General features: G+C 38.1%; 1 protein-coding gene across 1 annotated transcript in view; it reads right to left on the bottom strand.

Moving 5' to 3' along the window:
* OVCH1 (ovochymase 1) overlaps positions 1-19642 on the bottom strand; it is a 72638-nt gene continuing 52996 nt past the window's right edge. The window contains exons 16-20 of the mRNA XM_065930928.1: positions 16129-16254; positions 14595-14730; positions 13708-13847; positions 1121-1289; positions 1-154 (exon numbers count right to left, since the gene is read on the bottom strand). Coding sequence (XP_065787000.1) covers positions 1-154; positions 1121-1289; positions 13708-13847; positions 14595-14730; positions 16129-16254 — 725 coding nt within the window. The remainder of the gene's footprint in view (positions 155-1120; positions 1290-13707; positions 13848-14594; positions 14731-16128; positions 16255-19642) is intronic.

Raw genomic sequence — 19642 nt, 5'->3', positions numbered from 1 at the left:
CTATTTATAGGCGTGGTTGTACGGTTTGGAGAGAACAGCAGGGGGGCTTGCTTGGTGTGGCTGAAGAAAATGATCGGAGAGGTAGTCAAGGAGGTAGCCAAGAGCCAGATCATACAGAATCTCATAGGTCACTGTAAGGCCGACCAAGAGTGAGCTGGGAAAACATTGAAAGGTTTTAAGCAGAGGAATAACATGATGTGAATTATTCATTTTAAAAGGATTATATTTGGGGGCCTCCCTGGTGGCTCATTGGTAAAGGATCCAGCCGCCAATGCAGGAGACAGGTCCTTGGTCTGGGAAGATCCCACATGCTGAGAAACAACTAAGCCTGTGCGCCACAACTGCTACTCTCTAGAGCCCCAGAGCTTCAACTACGTAGCCCAGATACAACTACTGAAGACCCCTCGCCTGGAGCCTGTGCTCTGCAACAAGAGAAGCCACCGCAATGAGAAGCCCACACACTACAGCCAGAGAGTAGCGCCTACTCATTACAACCAGAGAGAAGTCCACGCAGCAAAGACCGAGCACAGCCAAATAATTAAACAAAAATTTTTTAAGTATTTAAAAAATGATCATTCTGGCTGTTAAGAGTAAAACAGACTACGCAAAGGCTTGTATCAGAATGTTATGGTGTAACTGTTGAGAGGTAGTTGGATTCTAGATTAATTTTGCTGCAGGTCCATAGATGAACTAAATCTGATGACAGATGTGAGAAGAAAAGTCAAGGATGAACAATATAACAGCTTGAACACTTATTTAGTAAACTGCAGTTGCCATCTACTGAGGTGGGGAAGACTGGCGGAGGAAGAATTTGGAAACAGGTAGGAAATCAAGAGTTGCATTTTGGTCATGTTAAATTTGAGATGCTTATTAGATACCCAAATGAAGAGGGAGGAGATTGGATATACAGTCCTGAAATTCAAATTAGAAGTTGAGACTGGAGATATACTTTGAGTGTTATCTGTGTTAAAATGGTATTTAAAACTAGGGATTGGGTGAGATCACTTAAGAGTGAGTATAGGTAAAGAAGAAAACAAAGTCAAGGACTGGATCCCTGCACACCTCAACTTTTAATGGTAGGAAAAATGAGGAGCGACCAGCCAAAAGCCTCTAAGGAGACCAGTGAAGAAAGAGGACAGTCAAGTAACAGTGGTTTCCTCGAGGCCATGACAAATGAAATTCTAGAAGGAAGAAGAGGTCATCCATGCCAAATGCAGCTGTTATGACCGAGACGTAACTGTCAGATCTGAACTTGTGGGGGTCACTGGTACCTTTAGCAAGAACACCATCTGGGGAAGGGTAAGAAAGAAAGCCTTACAGGGATGGGTTCAAGAAAAAGTGAAAGGGTAAAAGGGGAGAGAGTGACTAGAAATGCATTTGAAGGTGTTTCGCTATAACAGAACAAAGATTTCCCAGAATTCCATGCCCATCCTTTACCAAGCTAAATAAGACCCCTCTGTCAAATCTTAATATAGTTGTTTTTTTCACTCTATATTTTTCTGAGATTATTTGATTAGTTGACTGAAACAAAAATGCACAACATGAGAGCTATGAGTTTTGTTTCATTTAGGGTCTTACTGAGGGCTATATCCATGAGACAACCGCTCAGTACCTCTGAACAAGCTGTTCCAAAGAGGTAGGGAGTGAAGCCACTCTAAATGTCATTTTGGCTAGGGAGTATGGACAGTCAAGCACATGTCTTGAAAGAAGATTACTGTTAGTCACAAGGAACAGAGATCTCAAGCTAATGATTTTAGTGCTTTTACATGAAAATATGAAATCTGGGTTCATTAAAACTCTTCCTGAAATACACATCTAGCTATGTAAGGGGCCTGCCTGTTCAAAGCACAGAGCATCCTGTTACCACCTTGATTTCCTCTCTCTGAAGCACAGAGTGCACTGTCTATCAGCTACTGCAGTGGCTTAATCCTGGAAGAACTGGGTGATAAGCAACAGCCTCTGTCCTTCTCTGTTTATAGATTATTGACTATCTCCCTACTAGGCTGTCAAATCTTCTAGGGCAGGGACAGTCTTGCTCATCACTGAACCCTCAGTGCTTTAAACATGGCCTAGTATAGGTTTAAAACCATTTGCTGATAATCTGAATAATTAAAGACTTAAATGGGAAATTTGATTCTGTTTACGTTAGCCCCTTATGGTACACCTTTCAGTTATATAATTTGAACTTGATGCAAATCTTCGTTTTCTCCATCCAACATTTCTCACATTACCAGACTAAGAAAGTAAAAATTTTTTGTAGAAAAAACTCTCCAATTATATTCCAATTAACATTTTTAATGAGTATTAATCGAGAAATCTTAAGGACTAGAGCAACTCTAATGCTTAATTCAGAATTAAGCATAATTGCAAATGTTTTCTCCATAATACTCAATTTCCATAATTTGCAATAGTTCTCAATTTTCATAATGCTATCAGTGCCTTCACCCAAACTATAGGAATGCTGGGCAAAGCATATTTGTCAACAATCTGGTTACAAATAATATATATGAACTATCCACCAAACAAGTTTTAAAAAAGGAATCAATTACTCTTTATATTAGTACATTAAGGAAACCAATTTCAATATAGAAAAATCACTTGAAACTTTTAGACTTGGGATAAAAAATTCCTACTGTATTGTTATAATATCCCAAGTATACAAAAAACTAGACAGAATTATTAGGTACTATAATAAAAACTGAAAAATCTGATAAATCTTATGCTTTATGAAAGTTTACTTTAATGCCTCCACAGATTACAGAAGTCACAACCTTAAATACTATCTTTTTCTTCTCTTCTAAAGCTTACAAATTAAATGAAGAACAAATTTCTTTTATGACACATATTTTTCTAATAGAGCAAAATAAAGCAAAAACATAAAGATAAAAATATGAAAAAAGTAACAGACTTACCAGATATGTGAAAAGAATATCTCAAAGAAAATTCTTCCATGGCCAAACTTGCATTGTATGTGAAAATCAACATCATAAGAGGACCATGAGATTTTAATGAAGGTGAATCTCCTTCACATAGATTTCCTAGCCAAAAAAAACACAAAACAACCCCAACCCCGCAAAACAACATTCTTACTATTCATCAAGGCAAAAGTTATTGAGCAAAGTAAAAGGAAAAAATACTATTTTAATACAAATTTATACTTAATCTACTACCAACAATTTAATAATGGGAAATTAAGCAAAACAAAACCCAATTAGAATAGATATGTTCTACATTTCTGAGCGTAAGCAGTTCTAAGAAAGTGGTTCCAAACCAACTAGGACATTGTACCTAGTTCTCATAATGTCTAAAAGACTTAATTAGATCTTTTAAAGTTATATAATATAAAAGAAGGTAACATGGTCTGGCTAGATCATCAGGGAACTAAAATATATTTTGTCAGCAGATTGAAATAACCATATATAAAGGAGTATATTTGAGCTTTTGTTACATACAACTTTCATTTATCCACAGCACAACAAAATGAATAAGAGGCAAGGTACAGTAATTGGCATAAAAGTCAAAACCACTAGCTGGTCCAAATGAGATTTTTTAGGCAACAGTTCTTAGAGGTCTCCTGTGAGTCAGAATCCTAGGGCTAATTAGTAATGGTTTCCCTCAACCTCCCATTGCCCCTGGATTTCTAAAAGCATCCTTCAGAAGATGATGGAGACTGATCTTTACCCATGGTTCTCTCTCTTGTAAGGCTGACTGGTAATAGACAGACTGCTGTTATAAAGTTCTCTGTAACTGCTACCCTATGAATCTAGTTCAACTTCTAGGATATAATATTTTTCTTTCATCTTCTGATTTTTATAGTTTTCTTTATGATCAGAATGTTTAATCCTTCACTAGAGAAAGTCTGGACAATTTAAAAAACAATTACTTATAACCTTACAGTCTAGAAATATCCACTTGAACATATTGGTGTGTTTCTCCCTATGATAGGGACAGAATGGGATGATCAAATAGCACAATAGTGAGTTCCCCATTAGGGAACTGTAGATAGGGAACTATAGGGGGCTTTGGGAGACTGCAATAAGACTAATGATCACTCAAGAAGGTAATAGGAAAATTCTGAAACAATGTAGGCTTGCTTGACTCATAAAGCAAAACAAGCCACTTAACATCAAAGTCAGATTGGCTTACTTAATGATAAAATCAAGCTAACTTCAGTTCAGTTCAGTCACTCAGTCGTGTCCGACTCTTTGTGACTCCATGGACTACAGCACACCAGGCTTCCCTGCCCATTACCAACTCCTGGGCTTTCTCAAATTCACAGCCATTGAGTCAGTGATGCCATCCAACCATCTCATCCTCTCGTCCCCTTCTCCTCCCACCTTCAATCTTTCCCAGCATCAGGGTCTTTTCCAATGGGTCAGTTCACATCAGGTGGCCAAAGTATTGGAGTTTCAGCTTCAACATCAGTCCTTCCAATGAGTATTCAGGACTGATTTCCTTTATGATTGACTGGTTTGATCTCCTTGCAATCCAAGGAACTCTCAAGAGTCTTCTCCAAAAGAACAGTTCAAAAGCATCAATTCTTTGCCTCTCAGCTTTATTTATGGTCCAAATCTCACAACCATACATGACTACTGGAAAGATCATAGCCTTGACTAGACAGATCTTTGTTGGCAAAGTAATGTCTCTGCTTTTTAATATGCTGTCTAAATTGGTCATGGCTAAGTTACTTAGCAACAAAACCATGCAACAGAAAGAGGGGACATGCCCACAAACAGCAAAATCAATGGCAGCATGAAACCTACATCCTGCTCAGTAAGGCCAGTGAGTTAGCAACCCCCAAAACATGTTCTTTGGCCTAGACATGCTCTTTGCACAATGTCCTCAAAACAAAAGAACAATAGTAGAAAATGAGGCCTACAAACTGCCCAGTGATATCATCAAATTAATGACCACCAAAACAGGCTCTGTGCACACCAGAAAATAATCATTTATGAAAAGATGACTTTTCACAATGAAAGGCCCTCCTTGTACTGAGATCTGAAAATATTTTTCCAAGTGCTCTGACAGTCGAAGTAAACTTGCCTGCCCTACCTGGGGCAGGGAGCTGATGATGGAAGTTCTACTTTCTTTCTGCTCAAGAAGCACAAAGAAGATCTCCCTCCCTGCACTCTTTCTCTGATTACAAAAACGTAACCCATTGAGTACTTGGGCAGTGCAATGCTTGTCTTTCTGCTTGTGAACCTTACAAATGTCCTATTCTAATAAACCTCTTCCTATCCATCACTCTGCCTCTCACTGAACTAACTTCTGGGCTAAGATATAAAGGACTGTGGTGCCGGAGCTCTTCAGAGCCCTGGAAACAGCACCCAATGGTTCCAGCTGGTGACCAGAGCAGGACTGTGGTGAGATAAGAAGGCCTGGGGTTGGGTCCTAGAAGGGCCATGGGATGCCACAGGTCAGAAGTTCTGGGGAGGACACTCCACTGATGACAGCCCATTTCAATCAGGCCAATCAACCCCAGAGCTTTAGGACTCTGATTGGGTTCCGAGATACAAGCCAGGGGAACAATGATATGGATGTTTAAAGAACTGGAGGAATGATGACAATCAGAATGGGTTGCCATGGAAAGGTGGTATGGAAATACAGAAAGAATCTTATTACTGGTGCAGGAGACAAGGGAGATGGTATGTGAAAAAGAAGGAATTTCACTCTCTGGGTTGCTTTGACCAGGTTTGAGCCCTAGCTACACAGATACATAGCAAGGCAGTGGAATGGCTGTGCTTGTACACATCCAGGCACTATATGATGTTGCAGGATTTAGCAATCTCTACTCTTTTCTTTCACCCTGAGGTTTTCCTTCTATGCTCTCTATCAGTTTCATATCCTTTCTTTTAACTCCAAAAGACCCGTATGATCACCGAGGTGTAACAATTCACTCTTCTCTCTCAATTTGGCAGAGAACCAGCTTACAAGACTCAAAGTACTTTTCCTTAATTACTAGGAGTGCCCAGTTGAGCACCTACTGGGCCCTGATGTCAGTCTTTTCCTCCCTCCAGGTCCTTGCAAGGGTTAACCCTTTTATTTCTGACTTGCAGCCAGACAAATTCCAGATCATTGTTGGCACCATTGGGGACATCTTCTGTACTATTCCTTTGCGGCAATTTCTTGGGCAATAACATCTGGTTGGGAGACAGTTTTGGAAGGGATACCATCTAAAATCATAACTGCAAATCTTGATCAAATTGCACAAGAACAAAACTTTTGGATAGCCCAGGAAGCAGAGACCTCTCCTCAGGTTTGGGTCTAAGATGGGTCAAATTGAATGAATTCCAGTTGACACCCGTCAGGGATATGTGCTCCAGGACTGGAAAAATACTGAACAAGATTTGAAAAAGAAAAAACTTCTCAGGCTATGTAACCAGGTTTGGCTGCAATATAAGTTAGAGAGCCAAGAAAAGTGGGCACTGAACAGGTCTCTAAATTATAACACAATAGTGCAACTAGATTTATACTGTAGAAGGGAATCAAAATGGAGTGAAATACTACATGTTCAAGTTTTTATGACCTTGTATTTGGGAACTGTAGTTGGAAGGAATCTAATATTATGTGTAACCCAGAAGGCTTATTTAAGGAAGCAATCAGAGGACAGTTTAGCTGACCCAGTGTACAGGGCCATGCAAAGACCAGACCCCCCACAGAAAGAAGCTGTTGCTCCTGCAACAGCTCCCAGTGGGATCTGTTCCGCACCCCCCCTGGAGGAGCTGTTGTGCCAACAGAAGCTCCCAGATCTGAGAGAGCTACTGCTCCAGCTGAGGCTAAAATCCCAGGGGAAAGTGTATGCAAAGGTGAGAAGAGGCCAGCACCATATTCCAGAACTCCTTCTCTGTACCTCAGGTTACCCGAGGAACACAATCTCAGCCCAGCTGGCACCTATAGTGGCATAAATTACCAGCCACCTGTCCCCACACTCAGTAACAGTAACAGGCTGTTACTGCTCTGTCACTTCAGAACAGTAACCGTCCACGTGCCCTTTTCAAAATGTCTGATCTAAGTCTGGCCGAGGATAAATTGGGAAGTTTTTCTGAGGACCCTGAAATTTTCACTAAGGAGTTTACCAGGTTAATGAGAACTGTTGATCTCCCCTGGGGAGATTTGCAGATTTTTACTATCCCACTGCTGCACCCCAGAGGAGAAACAGTATATAATACTAGCAGCCAGAGACAGTGCTGACCAAACAGCAACCAGCGCCCAACAGGGACATGCAGTTTTTCAAGTGGGGAATGACACTGTCCCTGAGGCTGATCCACAGTAGAATCACCAGATGAATTCTACTGACAGGGACAGACAGGACAATATGATTAACTGTTGATAGAAGACATGAAGAAGCTTATGGTAAAGCCTGTTTATTATGAGAAAGTAAAAGGAGCCCAACAGAGACCAAATGAAAATCCTGCAGTTTTTCAAGAGAGATTAGAGTAAACTTTTAGAAAGTATACAAATGAGGATCCCCTTCCCCCGAGGGACAGACCCCTTGTCCTTTTGGCTACGCATTTCATAGCCCAGTCTGCCCCAGACATCAGGCACAAAATTCAAAAGGTAACTTCTGGTCCTCAAACCCCTCTGAAAGATTTACTCCAATTGGCTTATTCCGTTTTCAACAATATGGATGCGGCCAAAGAGGCTGAACGCCTGCAGAGAGACAAACAAAAGGTCCAAATGATTACAAAGGCTTTGCCCACTCAGAGACCAAAGGAGAGGCTGGGTTTTTGGGGCCAATCTGACCACGGTGGACCATAAGGCCCACGGGCACCCAAACAAAATCACTGTGCCCTGTGTGGACAGAAGAGACGCGGGAGGAAAGATTCTGATCAGTGTACCCTTTGCCAACAGTCAGTGCTTGGGCAGTGGGGATACCTCAGATGCCAGTGGGAGATGGGGGCCATGAGGCTTCACAACTGGAAGATAGAGGGGCCTGAGGCCAGAAGTGGCTTTGCCTAGAGATACCATCTATATAATTAATGCTGAGCCTTAATGAAGTAGCAGGCAACTTGATAGAATTTCTCATAGACTCTGGCGCAACCTTCTCAGTCTTAACCTAAAGGATTGGAAATCTTAACAATCCTAAAGAATATGTAATGGGAATATCAGGAAAAAGACAAGGGAACACTTTCCTGGAACAATTTATGTGTAACATTAATGCCCCACTACTTTTACATTCCTTTTTGTTTGTGCCTGGTTGTCCCTTTAATGGGAAGAGACTTATTAAACTAGTTAGGGGCCGCTCTGTTCCTAAAGGGACAAGGAAACCTTGCGTCACATTGTGCTGAGCCGCTCAGTCGTGTCTGACTCTTTGCAACCCTTTGGATTGTAGCCCGCCAGGCTACTCTGTCCACGGGAATTTTCAGGCACTGGAGTGGGTTGCCATTTCCTCCTCCAGGGGATCTTCCCAACCCAGGAATGGAAACTGCATGTCCTGTGTATCCCGCATTGCAGGCAGATTCTTTACCTGCTGAGTCATCAGGGAAGCCCTTAAGGAAAACTTATTCATCACCAAATGACTTTAACAGAGAATGAAAACACAGACTGAATCTACAACTGAGATAGAAGTCCTAGTAAACCCTGAAATTTGGAACATTGAGGTTACGGGCTTAGACAAAGACATTTGACCAGTATTTATCAGGCTAAGACATGGATGAGAATATGCCTATAAAAAATAATATCCCCTAAAGCTAGAAGCCTAGAGAGGAATTTCTCCTACAGTGAAGAAGTATGATGCATATGGATTATTACTGGTACCCTGTCAGTCACCATGTAATACTCTGATATTACCTATTCTTAAGCCTGTTGGAGACTATCGATTTGTACAAGACCTAAGGGCTACTAGGGTTTCCCTGGTGGCTCGGAGGTTAAAGCGTCTGCCCGCAATGCAGGAGACCTGGGTTTGATCCCTGGGTTGGGAAGATCCCTTGGAGAAGGAAATGGCAATCCACTCCAGTATTCTTGGCTGGAGAATCCCAAGGATGGAGAAGACTTGTGGGCTACAGTCCACAGGGTCACAAAGAGTTGGACACGACTGAGCAACTTCACTTTCACTTAAGGGCTATTAATGAAGCTATTGGACCCATTTATCCTATTGTGCCTAATCTTAATACTATCCTAACTCAAATCCCAGGGGAAGCCAATTGGTTTACTGTGTTCGATTTAAGTGAAAGTCGCTCAGTCAAGTCTGACTCTTTGCAACCCCATGAACTATACAGTCCATGGAATTCTCCAGGCCAGAATACTGGAGTGAGTAGCCTTTCCCTTCTCCAGGGGATCTTCCCAACCCAGGAATCAAACTGGGGTCTCCTGTATTGCCTGCGGTACCAACTGAGCTATCAGGCAAGACCAAAGGATGTTTTTTTCTGCATGCCCTTGGCCCAGGAACCTCAATTCATTTTTGTCCTTGAGTGGACAGGCCCAGAAACAAAAGAAACCTGACAATACACCTGGACTAACTTCCTCAAGGATTCAGGGACAGCCTTGACAATGACACTTAATGGTGTCTATTAGACCTCTACTTTAGTCATACAGTGCTTTTTTAAAAAAATTAAAATATACTATGCAATTTTTTTCATTCCAATCTTTTCTCTTAATATTACAATAGGATTTTCCTGTCTTCTAAAAAAGTTAGGTGAAAATATTTCATTTAGTGGTGGTATAACATTTTATCCTATGGATTTGCTATACTTTTCTCAACTAATTTCCTATTCTGATCCTTTTTTTTTTTGCCATTATCATAAATAACACTAGCTGAATGAATATCTTGTACATAAATGTAAAGTCCATTTCTTAAAAGTATGGATAAAAATAGAAACACTGAATGAAAGGTTATAGATTTATCACTTTTGAAAAAGATTTCTCTATCTTGCTCCAGAAAGAAACTATGTATTATACCTAAACAACAACATGAAACTGCCTGTTACACTGCATTTTATTTACTAAGTATAATCATTCTTCAAATATTTTTGTCAGTTAAGTAAGTACATTTTTTTTTCATTTATGTTTTAAAGAGGTTAGGCATTTTTTTCTCACATGTATTTGTCTATTAACTGCTCCTTCAGATCACTTGCCCATGTTGATATTACTGTGCCGCTGCTGCTTAGTCACTCAGGCATGTCCGACTCTTTGTGACTCCATGGAACCCACCAGGCTCCTCCGTCCATGGGATGTCCCAGGCAAGAATACTGGAGTGAGTTGCCATTTCCTTCTCCAGGGGATCTTCCTGACCCCAGGGATCGAATCCACCTCTCCTGCTTGGCAGGTGGATTCTTTACCATGGAACCACCCTAGGAAAATAGTAATTCTGAACTGTATTTTAAAATCAGCTGGTTAAACTATTATTTATTGTACTATTTTTAAGTTGTTTTGTATTAGGGATCCTCTTAATTCTAAAAGAATGCACCTGTGCTTTATAATTGTTGAGTCATGGTTAATTATTATAGGGTTGATGATTCAAGTCTGCTTCCTGCGACAAAGCATTTCTAAGCTTAACTGATCATACATAATATTCTCTGAAACAAACATTCTAACAAAGGTAGTTTGCTATGGACACATAGTTTCAAGTCAACAATTTTAGAACTATTAAACTTTTCACTATTAGAAGAAAACTGCCCTTCTTAGTAAATGGATGGCCAGAGGATTAACTTCATTGTGACACAAACAAAATAAAGAGAGATTTAATTCAGACCGTATAGTAACTGATATATAAATATTCATTTACTTTCCTTATTGATCAAAAGAGGTTAAAGGTTAATCCAGTGCTTTTGCTTTTTCAAAATCACTTGGGTCAATAGTTCATAATTCTTCAGGAAAATGAACAAAAGACTCAAAAGCTTTGGGAACTCTGGTTTTAAACAAACATTTTTTCAATGCTGAATCAAACATATTTGGGCTGTTATTTTTATTTTTATTTTTTTTACAGATTTGGCCTTTTCTAATACTGATTTATACACATTCCCTATATTAATTACCTTAAACCTTTCTCAGAGTTGTTGAAAATTCTCGGTTTGTTACTTGTTTTTAAATTTTGTTTCTGTTGAAGAAAGATTTTAGTTATATAGGAATTTATTGGTAATTTCCTGTTGTCTTCAACTGCTTTTATATGAGAATCCTTCTTCATCCATAACTAAGATAATTGCTTATTTTTTAAACTTTTAATGCCTTAAGAAAAATGCTTAGCTCTTTACTCAACTGTTCTATGAGGTGATGGAGAATATATGTTTTCCTCCCTGATCTGCAATGCAAAATATATCACATTTAAATGCCTTACAGTTTCTTGGGCCCCTTCTGGTCTACTCATGTGTGTCTCTTTTTGTACCAGTGTTACTCTGTTTTAATCATGGCTACCTCAAAATACATTTTTATATTGATACTTCACCTCATCATCTGGTCATTTCTTCCCCCAAAACATTTTCAGCTAGTTCTATTTAAGGATAAACTTTAGAGTTACTATCAATTTCCCCTTGCTCTCCAAAGACAATTACCATTGGGATTTTGCTATATTTCTAAATGAATTTGGGGTGGATTAATAATGTTAATTTCGTCTTCCAGTTTTAGAACGTGGTACTTTTCTCTATTCAGATATGTGTGTGTGTGTGTGTGTGTGTGTGTGTGTGTGTGCACATGTGCATGCATGTGTAAATTTCATATTTGTGCAATAAAATTCACAATTCAAGGTTATTCCTAGCTACATGGTTTTTGTGACTAATTATAACCAAAGTGGTTTTTACATTATAACTTTTACCTAATTTTTACTGGGATGGTTTTAAGGATATGATTATTTTATCATTGATTTATATTTATTTTTCCTAATTTGACCTAGTTTTTAGATAATACATTTTCAATATTAAACTATTTGTGCATTCTGGGGATATAGCATTGTTGGTTATGTTTAAAATATTCATTCAATAACCTAACTGACCTCAAAAATTGAGTTAACCCCTAGAGGCTGTCTTATTTGCAAAAACTGAAAGAGAGTCAAAAAACTTTTTGTGGAAGAAGATAGGAAATAATACATATATTTTATGAACAAATTCTAAGTGAAGAACAAATTATAAGAACAACAGAGATACAGTTCCTTATTATTATAAATTATCACTGACATAGCTAATGCAATCTTTTCCCTTTTTCTGTATTTCTTTGTTCTTTCAAATCTTGTGTTCTCCAACTCTCTGTTGATGGAGGGACAATAGGGAAATAATAGCCTAATCTTTTCTTCTAAGCAGCACAATTTTAAAAATACAAATTTAGAGGTGCAATTCTAATTCAAACACAGCAGCTGCTTGGTTTCTTTTATATTGATTAACATGCACTCTGTCATTTAATTATCAAAGTAACCTCATGAAGCAGTACAAGTTACAGGTATTCTGTAGGCAAGAAAGCAAGAAGCATAGTTTCCAAAGATACTAGCCTAGACGCTGCACTCTCCCCACAGAAAGCCATGCCCTTCTGATGTTACGTAAAAGCTCCATGTTTACTAATATTCCCTTAAGCAGAAACACAAAGATTGTCAGTGCACCTATTTCTGGGATGTTAATGTAAGCCTACAGAATAAAAGAACAGTGGTTTAGCAACTGGCTGTTTTATCAACTCTGGCAGGACTCTACCAACGTGGAGAGGGACACTGACATCTGGGTCCTTCCTAGAGAGACAAAGGCCAGCAAGATGCCAACTCTCTCTGGGAGTCACCTTGTTACATGAGGCATCTACATCTCTGACTTAAGCACATTGGGAATTTGTAATGCCCATATACATGTGTATGCTAGTGATGTTGTCTTCTTGCTTAAATCACATGAAAAGTTACAGGTAGTTATCTTCACATTACCAGTGAGGCCAGTGACTAATTGAGAAAGCTTCAGGAGCATTCCCAAAATCACTGAATTACCAACTGGTAGAAGTGCAATCTATTGGACCCAGGATCATCAGATTCCAGAACCCTAGGCTGCTATATCCTATCTAATTGTGCAACTTCAGTCAGCCAGCCCAAACTTTGTTTCCATTTCCCTTTTCTCTAGTCATCTTGCTCTCAGTCAGGTGTGGCCATGTGAAAAATCTGGCCAAAGTGACTTAAATCTGCTACAGGATTCCTGGAGACGTATTTGCTTTCTCCATGGTGATAACCCTTCCCTGGGCCTTTTCTTCTTTTCTCTCCATTGCAATGGCCACAACTGAAAAAGCCATTATGGAACCACTAGGAAAAGGCCAAGAGAACTGCAATAATTCCAGTCTTCACAGAATTGAACTATTGAGTTGGTGGTGCATCTGCATGGCTCGGCATTTCTCTTTCTTTCACAATAATAAATTTAAGTCACTGTAATCAGGTTTCTGACTACTATCTAATTAATAAGGCCATTTAATGCCTTCCCTGTGAATATTATTTTGCCTGATAATATTGTACTCTCATTTTCTTGTGCTGCATTTGTCTGAGACTGTTTACTCATCTTTTATTTTTAATATTTCTGGCCAAGTTTCATCTAGGTATGACCCAAGTAAATAGCACATAGTTTCATTTTTTAATTAATCAGAATATTAGGTTAATTTCAATTACAAATACAAAAAATAGTAACAGCAACAGGCTATTTCAATATCACATTTAAGAAGAGACTAATTTATGTCATCTGTAATTCACACACTGAATATAAAATGATCTAAGAATATTTTACAAAAGAAAATCAATAGCATAGTTCTTCATGGGAAATTGGTTACCTATTAATTTTTTTCCTGATCCAAATCCTTCATAAACCCACAGGTGACCCTGACAGGCCAAGGGCATTGGTTGCTTCTGGAAGTTGATAATATCAAGGCGAATGATATGATTTACAGGGGCTAGTAATCTCCAGTGGCAGCTACAGCACAACGAAAGAAATTTAGAAACGATTTCTCAGTAGCATATGTTGTCATTTACTTTGTTCAGAATTTAATGCATCACTCAATGAGTCACTGTTATTGACTGTACCTGCTTATTTTGTGATTAGGTGAAAGAAATTTTTAAATTATAACAGTAAAAATATTCTCTAATACTTCTGAATTTGTCAAAAGTTTTAACCAAGCTCACCCATTATGTGAATGGCTGGTCAAGCACATGTATTATTCTAAATTCTGATTGGCAATCTATAAGAGTTAACAAAGTATTCCTGTGTCAATTTGCCCTAAACTTCCCCAAATCATACACAGTTAGTTAGGACTGAAACTATATAAATCTCCACTTTTTGTTTCTCACTTTAAGTTTATTCTAATGTTTAATTTAGGGAAAGTTCTCTTTTTACCGTGGGATTATATGAACCACTTATTGAGTACTACTATGTGCCAGAAGGTTTTACATAGATTATTTCAAACTCCAAAGCTCTTTGATAGAGATTCAGCTTTTCACTTCACCTAACAAGTGATCTCTCTTGTTGGGAAAGTACAGTTTATCAGCAGCGGTAATCTCACATTCAGGTTCTGTATACTGAAGACCTCAAACCAAGGATTGTCTCAAAGCCCATTCTTTAAGGAAAGCAGGTGAAAAACAATTCCTTAAAGAGATAACAAATGTTGCTGCTTGTCAAGTGATCATTCAAAAACTTTCACTGTAATAAAAATTCTTTCCTCACCTCATAGTGGTTCTGTGAAAATATCTTGGGAATTGTATGATCCCTGTTGGTTTGGTCAGAATAACATCCTCACAGGTGGCCACATGCTCTTGGTTTGAACTCTGAAGAGATTGGGTGTTTTTACTGCCCTTTGGACCTAGAAATGAAGAAGAAAAAAAATGAGGTAAAACTAATCGTTAAGAGGCTTGGCATATGCCTTTTCAGATCAGAGCTGTCAGTTTTCCTCCGTTTTAGAAAAAGTTAACAGGAGGTGGTTAGTTTCAATAAAATTTTTCTATCTGAAATACTCAAAGGTTACAGAAAACCAGCACCTCTCTCAAATTATATTTGGCACAGCCTAGGGTCTGTGGAAGATAAAGAGGAATAACTGTAGATGATGTAGGTTCCCTACACAAGTCCATTTAAAAGCAATATTTAAAAAAAAAATTTAATTCAACTATAGCTGATTTACAATGCTGTGTTAGTGGCTGGTATACAGCAAAGAGATTCAATTATACATATGTATATATGTTTCTGTTTTATAAGTTCATTTGTATCATAGTTTAGATTCCACATACAAATGATATATGATATTTGTTAAAGCAATATTTATACTATAGTTCTTTAGGAAAACAAATTTCATATGATATACATGCTTTTCTTTTTATTTCTCACTTAACTTTTTCCCAAGTATATCTCTGCAACGCTTTTCAGTGCCAAGGAGAGAAACTAGCTTTTGGTTACCTGTACTCATCAAGAGTAAAAAATCGCACTAATTACATGTCTGCAAATATAATAACTCTGATTTACATACAGTTTACATTTATAATATCAGCCTCTACTATTTATTTGGCTTGTCCTCAAAACTCATTCTAACCTTTTATTTTTATAATATCACTATAAAGGAAACTCCAATAGAGATAAAAAATTGTCCGGAGCTAATCAGTCAGCTAAGATTTAGAACCCAGATCTTTCAATCCACAAGGATAATGGTTGTAGGAAAGGCTAACTGTGGTATAAAATCACAATCACGATAAAAATATTAATATTATTTGCAATTAATATATCGTATCGCCATGTCCATGAGTCACAATTCTGAATGATGTACAAGTCAGTCAAGTTATTCACTAAGTAGTTTTTCTCTTGGATCAGACCAATATCAGATCATTTAAAAAGATTTTCCCTTCAAACATAAACTCATTCCCCACAGAAACATAACTTTTCTTACAAAACAGTGTATAAGTTTTGAAATATCCCTAAAAAGAAAAAGACGGAGTATTTTTTTAATTTATTTATTTTAATTGGAGGCTAATTACTTCACAATATTGTGGTGGTTTCTGCCATACATTGACATGAATCAGCCACGGGTGTACATGTGTTCCCCTATCCTGAAGCCCCCCTCCTGCCTCCCTCCCCATCCCATCCCTCTGGGTTGTCTCAGAGCACTGGCTTTGGGTGCCCTGCCTCATGCATCATACTTGCACTGGTTATCTAGTTCACATATGATAACATACATGTTTCAATGCTAGTTTTAACTTTATAAGTTAGAACATACCTTGGACTCTAAAGACAATATAATTTATGCCAAAAGCACCTCGCACACTGGAATGAAATGTCACCCTCACCAGTGGTCCAGAGCTCATGAAAACCATTGGATAAAGCCTTCTTCCACATAATTTACCTAAGTTAAAAAAAATCAAATTTGATAAAAAAACAAAAACATTTTTAAAACTTTCTCTAGTCTAAGCATGGCAACTAAACTCCACTCTGCAAATTGAGGAACAGCATTCTAGAATTCAAATGACTCACCCAAAGTCATGGAGTAGGGGGTGGGGAGTCAGGAGTAGAACCTAGGTCCCAAAATTCAATACCTGTTACAGTCTGTTATGTCCCATTGCTCCCATGAAGGACAGTAGGTAGCAAGATATTTTGTCTTTAATATGAGGCTGATATGCCATTTCTCTCCTAGGAAAATAAACTATTTATTAAAAATACATCACTGTGAAAATCGATAATGGAAACTTTTTCTACTTGAAAATTTATTCTTTCCCTAGAGCCAATCTTCTTTTGATTGTTTTACTTTGAGAACTTAAGTCAAAGAGAATGTAAAATTATAACCACAATTCTAAAATGATTCAGAGGGCTGATTAGGAAGGTATAGAAAGAACCCATGAGTTTCTTAGAATCAAACTCACCTACTATTAAGAATAATTCAGTGTCTTTCTGTAATAATTATTTAAATGTCATCTGCTCAGAAAGCTGGTTATTCTGCACCCAATTCTATGGCATCTGTAATCCCATATGCTTTTTCTCTCCCTTCCCACCTTTTCCTTAGTCTTTCTGTCTGATGTATTATATATCTTATCATACCATGTGTCCTCTTCCTCCTAGAATATATGGCGGTAAGGGCAGGGATTTTTTGTCCATTTTGTTCACTATTGGATGCCCACAACCAAGAAAAGTCAATCCTTGACCCATAGTAGGTGTTCCACATATATTTGTAGGCAGTAAGGAAGGGAAAAGATTACTTACAAGAAGAAAAAAATCATTAGTTGGCATAATACATTAGAGTAAATGATGCTGAAATACTATCTGAAGAATGAGCCAATATTTATTTGTAGCAAATAGAGATGAATGCAGTTCATGAACAGTTGCTGGCTCCCAAAGGGAAAAACACAGCATTTTCAGTGTACAGGATACTATCCAATTTGAGTAAGAGGTAATATCTCTATCATAGCCTTATAGTTCTGCTAGCTATCATCTGAAGGACAGAACAATTTTACAGGTTTCAAGCTGGCAATTTCAAATCAAAGAAATGCTAGGTTGAAAAATTATAGGGTTTCCACAGTTAATCTACAACAAAGTCAAGCATGGTTTTCAGTAGGTAACAATGAAAAAGGCAAGTGTTAGTCACTCAGTCATGTCTTACTCTTTGCAACCCCATGGACTACAGTCCACCAAGCTCCTCTGTCCATGGAATTTTCCAGGCAAGAATACTGGAGTGGGTTGCCATTCCCTTCTCCAGTGGATCTTCTCCATCCAGGGATCGAACCCAAGGCTCCTGCACTGTAGGCAGATTCTTTACTGTCTGAGCCACCAGGGAATCCTGGTTTTTCCAGACATCATTTATTTCTATACGAGAGCCTGGTATGCAATAAAGGGAAGTGAAGTGAAAGTTGCTCAGTCATGTCCGACTCTTTGCGACCCCATGGACTGCATAGTCCATGGAATTCTCCAGGTCAGAATACTGGAGTGGGTAGCCTTTCTCTTCTCCAGGGGATCTTCCCAACCCAGGGATCGAACCCAGGTCTCCCACACCGCAGGCAGATTCTTTACCAGCTGAGCCACAAGGGAAGTCCAAGAATAGTGGAGTGGGTAGCCTATCCCTTCTCCAGCGGATCTTCCCGACCCAGGAATCAAACAGGGGTCTCCTGCATCGCAGGTGGATTCTTTACCAACTGAGCTATGAGAGAAGCCCTGGTATATTATAAAGATAGATGTAAATTCAGGAAATCATTTTTTCTAAAAAAGGAATCAATCATAGGATCATTTTACCATATGAGAAGGGTTCCCTGGTCTCCCAGCAGTAAAGAATCTGCCTGCAATGAAGGAGAGCTGGGTTTGATCCCTGGGTCAGGAAGATGCCCTGGAGAAAAGAATGGGTACTCACTACAATATTCTTACCTAGAGAATTGCATGGACAGAAGAGACTGGTGGGCTACAGTCCATGGGGTCTCAAAGAGTCAGACACAACTGAGGGACTAACACTAACACAACACTAGCACCATGTAAGAAAATATATTTCAGCAGGATTAAGCTTTTTTTAATTAAAAATTTCTGACCTTAGTTGGGAAATTAATTTTTAAAAATAAAAGCAATGAGATAAATCAAAGATGAAAATACATAGAAATATATTTAAATCAATAAATTTAAAAATATTTATATCAACATACTAAGACACAAAATTTAAAGGCAAATGACAACCTTATAAATAAGTACTTGTAATTTAAGACAAAGGAAAAATTGTTTTATATAATTATATATATATATATATACACACACATATATAGCCCTTAAAAACCAATAATATGATCAATACTCAAATTTAAAAATAATGGTAGTAACAAGGAATTAGAAAATGCAGATAGCTAACAAATACATGGAAAAAAAATTATCCCCATTAATGATTTAAAAAAGTAAAAGTGCTTATTAAATTGATAATATCAGATTAAAGGCATGGTGAAAGAGGCTCTTATTATTGCTAAAAGTCTTTCTGAATAATTTAGTAGTATGGATTCATGAAAAACAAATGTTCTGAGTCTCTATTATTTCAATTTGGGAAAATATAGGAGGGGAAGAAAATAGCCAGATCCCTGCTCTCATAGCACTTTCATTTTGGTCAGGTAAATAAATGAAGACGATTTCAAATAGAGACCACTGCTACACAAGAAATAACAGCAGAATATGATAGAAAAAGACCATGAGAAGGAAAGGTTGATGGTCCTTTAGACTTAGAATGTCTATTTGAGGAGGTGACCTTTCCGTCAGTCAGATATTTACTAAATGCCTTCTGTGTATCCAGGACTGTTCTAAACACGGGATTCCTGAAACGAAGAGACAAGTTTCAGTCCTCGAGAAGTTCAAGTTAATAGGGAAGACACAAACATGAATACATGAAACAACATCATAGGTTAGAAGACAATAATGCCAAAAGAAGGGCCATTAAAAATTATAGAGGTGGGAGGTGATGCAATTCACATCAATCAGGTAGGCCTCATTAAGAAAGGGTGTTCTCTGTGGAGAAAAGGGAAATCTTGTACACTGTTGGTGGGAATGTAAATTGGTACAGCCACTGTGGAAAATAATATTAGGTTTCTCGAAAAGCTAAAAATGGAACTACCATATGACCCAACAATTCCACTCCTGGGGTATATATCCAAAAAAATAAAAAACACCAGTTCAAAAAGACACACGCACCCCAATGTACATAGCACATTACTTAACACTTGCCAAAATATAGAAGCACCTAAGCATCCATTAACAGATGAATGGATAAAGATGTGATACAC

This window comes from Muntiacus reevesi, chromosome 1 (genome assembly GCF_963930625.1).
Source record: "Muntiacus reevesi chromosome 1, mMunRee1.1, whole genome shotgun sequence".
Taxonomy (NCBI): Eukaryota; Metazoa; Chordata; class Mammalia; order Artiodactyla; family Cervidae; genus Muntiacus; species Muntiacus reevesi.
This window is presented reverse-complemented; position numbering and strand designations above follow the sequence as displayed.